General features: G+C 38.3%; 1 protein-coding gene across 1 annotated transcript in view; it reads left to right on the top strand.

Annotated features, from left to right (window-relative positions):
- The window catches only part of HAUS6 (HAUS augmin like complex subunit 6), a 52,327-nt gene that overhangs the window by 31,923 nt on the left and 15,229 nt on the right, over nt 1-5,175 (top strand). The window contains 1 exon segment of the mRNA XM_017890090.1: nt 3,546-3,627. Coding sequence (XP_017745579.1) covers nt 3,546-3,627 — 82 coding nt within the window.

Below are 5,175 nucleotides of genomic sequence, written 5' to 3'. Positions count from 1 at the left end.
AAAAAAAAAAAAAAAAAAAAAAAAAAAAGAAATTCTCATGTCCATTTGGAGGTTTCTCTACTTGCCTTTATACTGAGGGAAAATGTGTCCGTTTAGGAAGTCCAATTGGAAGTGGTACTCTTGGGAGTCCCCCCCCTTTTTTTTCTCCTAGTATAGAACCTTGATCTGAGCTGGGCTACTTAAACATTATATTTTTTGTGATAAAACAACCATTTCTGCCTTCCTGTACCTTACATATTGCATTTTACTTAATTTACTTTAAAAATGTTTTTTAAAATTATATTTCAGCATATTGAAAAGTACAGAGAATAATATTATAAATACTTGTTTATTAAACACCTTTTTGGCAAAGGTTTGCAATATTCACTTTAGGTTTTTAAAAATGTACATATATAGTTAATCCTTGGATATCCACCTTTCTTCATCTTCCTTACTGATTTCACAGAGGTAATCACTTTTCTGAATCTAATCTTTAGTCTGATGTATGTTTATAAAATAAATTTGTTACCTATGTATAGACCTATAAACAATATGTAATATTGTTCTTCCTCTTTTTTAAAGTTTATAAATGAAATTTTTTTTATTATCTTCCAAAATGTTCTTTATTAATGTTTATACTTTTCAAACCAGGATCCAGAGAGGGTTAGTTCATTACATGTGATTGTTTTATTCTCTTAGTAACTTTTATTCTAGAATAATGCCTGTCTTTTTTTAATGACATTGATAAAATTGTTTTTAACAATTACTGTGTTTAAATTGAGCATCATGATTAGTGACATTTTTGGTCTATTCTTTTGTTCTTCTCCTTTTGAGAAGTATATGTCAAAGTATATGCTTAGTTCTTGAACTCTGAATAGTAAAATTCTCAGTCTTTTTGTGAAAATGTCTTCATTTTCACTAATTTTTGAATGATAGTTGGATATAGAATTCTAGATTGATTGGCACTTATTTCTCTTTCAGACTTCGATGATATGATCTCATTGTTTTCTGTTGCTTTTGAGGCTATTTGCTGTTGGTCTAATTGTCATTCATTTGTAGTTGCTTTTTTTTTTTTTTTTTTTTGAGACAGAGTCTTTATTACCCATACTCGAGTGTAGTGGCGCAATCTCAGCTCACTGCAACCTCTGCCTCCCAGGTTCAAGCAATTCTCCTGCCTAAGCCTCCCATGTAGCTGGGATTCCTGGCATGTGCCATCACATCCAGCTAATTTTTGTATTTTTAATAGAGACGGGGTTTCACCATGTTGAACCACTGACCTCAAGTGATCTGCATGCCTTGGCCTCCCAAAGTGCTGAGATTACAGGCGTGAGAGTTAATTTTTCTTTTTTTTTTGAGAGGGAGTTTCACTGTTGTTGCCCAGGCTGGAGTGCAATGGCATGATCTCCACTCACTGCAACCTCTCCCTCCTGGGTTCAAGCTCTTCCCCTAGCTCAGGCTTCCAAGTAACTGGGATTACAGGCATGTGCCACCATGCCCAGCTGGCTTTTGCATTTTTAGTAGAGATGGGGGTTTCAGCATGTTGGCCAGGCTGGTCTCGAACTCCTGACCTTAGGTGATTCTCCCACCTTGGCCTCCCAAAGTGCTGGTATTACAGGCATGAGTCACTGGGCTCGGCCCATTTATAGTTAGTTAATTTTTGATTTCTGGTTGCTTTTAAGATTTTTCTTTGGCTGGGCGTGGTGGCTCACGCCTGTAATCCCAGCACTTTGGGAGGCTGAGGCAGGAGGATTGCTTGAGCCTAGGAGACCAACCTGGGCAATATAGTGAGACCCTGTCTCTACAAAAAAAACACAAAAAATTAGCTGGGCATGGTGTCACGCACCTGTGGCCCCAGTTACTTGGGAGGCTGAAGTGGGAGTATCACTTGAGCCCAGGAAGTCCAGGCTGTAGTGAGTCATGATTGTGTTACTGCACTCAGCCTGGGTGACAAAGCAAGAACTTGTCTCAAAAAAAAAAAAAGAGAAAAAAAGAAAATATTTTTCTTTTGTATTACACAGGTTCATTGGGATATATCTAAATGTAGTTTTGTTTTATTTAGCCTATTTGGGATTTGTGTGTGCTTATTTATTCTGAAAGCTCGTATCTTCAGTTTTAGAAACTTATTCACCAATATCTCTTAAAATATTACTTTGTCTCTTATTCTTTTGATCCTTTCCTTCTGAAACTCCTATTGTTGGGACTTCTGATTCTGTCTTTCATATCTTTTAACTTCTCATTCATATTTACAACTTTTTTGTATCTCATGGCTTCATTCAAGGTATTTGCTTTAGATCGCTCCTATAACTCACTGATTATCTTTTAATTATGTTTAATCTGCTTTTTGACCTGTCTGTCTAGTATTTAGTAGTCATAGATATATACTTTTTACCTCTCTAATCCTTACTTACTTCTTTTCTGTAACTCCCTGGTTTTCATGTTGTCATCTTCTTTCATTATGGCTTCTGTTCCACTTTGGACACATACAACTGGGAAAAGCCTTTCAGAAGGTAACATGTTGAAAGAGATCAAGCCCTTGGAGTATCAGATCTTCTGTAATCCAGCCATCGCTTTCTTCATCAGTCTTACTTCCCACCATGCTTCCACTGGATGTACCCTGTGCTCCATCATAGCAGCTTGTACCTCGTTCTCTCAGTACCTTCATGCCTTCTTCCCACTCCGCAGTCTGGGCTGGATGTCTCTCCTCTGCCTCCTTAAATTCTGTATATACTTCTGTCATAATACTGTAGAAGTATAACAACACTTGACACATCACTATCCTTTCCTAGAGTGACTCTTCGGAGGCGTCTCCATCTTTCATTTCTTTCTCCCATTGTTGGTATGGTAGTAGCATGTGGGTATGGTAGTAGCATGTAGTTATTCAGTCATAGGTTGAAGAATAATTATGTAGGTTGACTGATAATCATAAATGTGCACTGAAATATGCTAAGACTAACTTTTTGGCCTTGCTGGCTTTTGTGATAATCTCATGATCTGTGTATGTAAACATGAAGCATATAACACTGGGGAATTATGGATTCTTTTTTTTTTTTTTTTTGAGACGGAGTCTCGCTCTGTCGCCCAGGCTGGAGTGCAGTGGCCGGATCTCAGCTCACTGCAAGCTCCGCCTCCTGGGTTTACGCCATTCTCCTGCCTCAGCCTCCCAAGTAGCTGGGACTACAGGCACCCGCCACCTCGCGGGGTTTCACGGTGTTAGCCAGGATGGTCTTGATCTTCTGACCTCATGATCCGCCCGTCTCGGCCTCCCAAAGTGCTGGGATTACAGGCTTGAGCCACCGCGCCCGGCCGGGAATTATGGATTCTTATTCTTTGAGAAACTTGTTTTAGTATTAGTCGTCATTTCTTTTATAAAAGCTAGAGATTCTCTATTACTTTTCTGCTCATCACTTTACACTTATCAATTGAATAATTATCTTTTCCTATTAGTGTTCATATTTTGGTTTTTCTGTTTTCTTCTGTTTAGAAGTTGTTCTAGAATTTCAAGGGATCCTTGAATGTTAGAATGTACAAACCTAATTAAAGAGTAATCAATTTTTAATTTTCTTTAGATACACATAAGCAACATAACCAAGAAAATGGTTGCAGAGGAGACAGTAATACTTTGGGAGCTCTACATGATCTAGCCAACAGGTAAAACAAATTTGATTTTCTTTTCTTAAACAGTAAAAAAAACTCTTATTTCATAAAAAATACAGATGGGACTGAGAGATGAAGCCAGCTGGACTTCTGGGTTGGCTGGGGGCTTGGAGAACTTTTCTGTCTTACAAGAGGATTGTAAAAATGCACCAATCACTGGATGTAGTGGCTCACTCCTGTAATCCTAGCACTTTGGGAGGCTGAGGTGGGAAGATCGCTTGAGCCCAGGAATTCTAGACCAGTCCAGGCATAGCAAGACCCTGTCTGTTCTAAAAGGAAAAACAAAAGGTGTGGTCTTTCTAGGTTGTAGAGGCTAGTCTTTAACTCTTGGCCTCAAGTGATCCTCCTGCCTAGGCCTCCCAAAGTGTTGGGATTATGGTCATTACCCCCGTATGCCTGACCTAAATTTGATTTTTATATTGTTTTTTTCTATATTAATTTTATTCCCATCTTAAAACAGTTTCCAGTCTTATTTACTATGGGATAGTGCATAATTTTGCCCCCTCCCCCGCTTTTTTTTTTGAAACGGAGTCTTGCTCTCGTCTCCTAGGCTGGAGTGCAATGGCGCTATCTTGGCCCACTGCAACCTCCCTGCCTCCTGGAGTGAAACGGTTCTCCTCCTGGGTGCAAGCTACCTCCTGAGTAGCTGGGATTACAGGTGCCTGGCACCACGCCCAGCTAAGTTTTGTATTTTTAGTAGAGATGGGGTTTCACCATGTTGGCCAGGCTGGTCTCGAACTCCTGATCTCAGGTGATCAGCCCTCCTTGGCCTCCCGAAGTGCTGTGATTACAGATGTGAGCCACAGCGCCCAGCCAATTTTGCCCTTTTAACTGGACAATATTTTTCTACTATAGACTCACATTTTCAGAAAAGATCCAACATTTATGATACATGGGTATTTTTTCCCCTTCTATTCTTTATCTAAATATTGGGTTTCATGGGGATTATTTGGAAATTATCTAATGCAAATTTGGGAGTTTTTGCCTTTTTATGTATGTGAACTTTTTTGAAACTGCCCTAAGTTCAAGTGTTTGGGGGCCTTTGAGATCATCTTGTCCAGATAGTTTTCAGACTATATCCTATAGTGCCATTTGGTGCTGTGGATGAATGTAATGTAACCTGTGGCTGGTCCAACCTTTTCCCACGTTAGCCTGGGCAACTTGCTCTTTTATATATATTATACATTGGGGTGTTTGGTAAACTATTTGGTCAAAAGAGTTCCATGCTTAAAAAAAATTGGAAAACTTCTGATTTACTGTAACTACCAGATTTAACATATGAAAAAACTGAATTTTGTTCTAACTTCCTTCAGTAATATTCCTGTTTTCTTTATTGCCTTTTTTTTTTCTCTGTTATCCCATTTTGGACTGATTACAGATTTTATGAGCAAAAAATCTGTGAACTAAATGTTTGTAATCCGATTGGGGAATATATTACTTCTTTATTGAAATTAAGCATTATTAAGTAGCAATCAAACACGAAGAAACTTTCCTGTATTTGGTTTTTTTTTGTTTTATTGTTTTTTTTTTTTTTTTTTTTTT

This window comes from Rhinopithecus bieti, unplaced genomic scaffold (genome assembly GCF_001698545.2).
Source record: "Rhinopithecus bieti isolate Rb0 unplaced genomic scaffold, ASM169854v2 scaffold_17667, whole genome shotgun sequence".
Taxonomy (NCBI): Eukaryota; Metazoa; Chordata; class Mammalia; order Primates; family Cercopithecidae; genus Rhinopithecus; species Rhinopithecus bieti.
The sequence above is the reverse complement of the archived record's forward strand: the minus strand, read 5'-3'. Positions and strand labels throughout refer to the sequence as shown.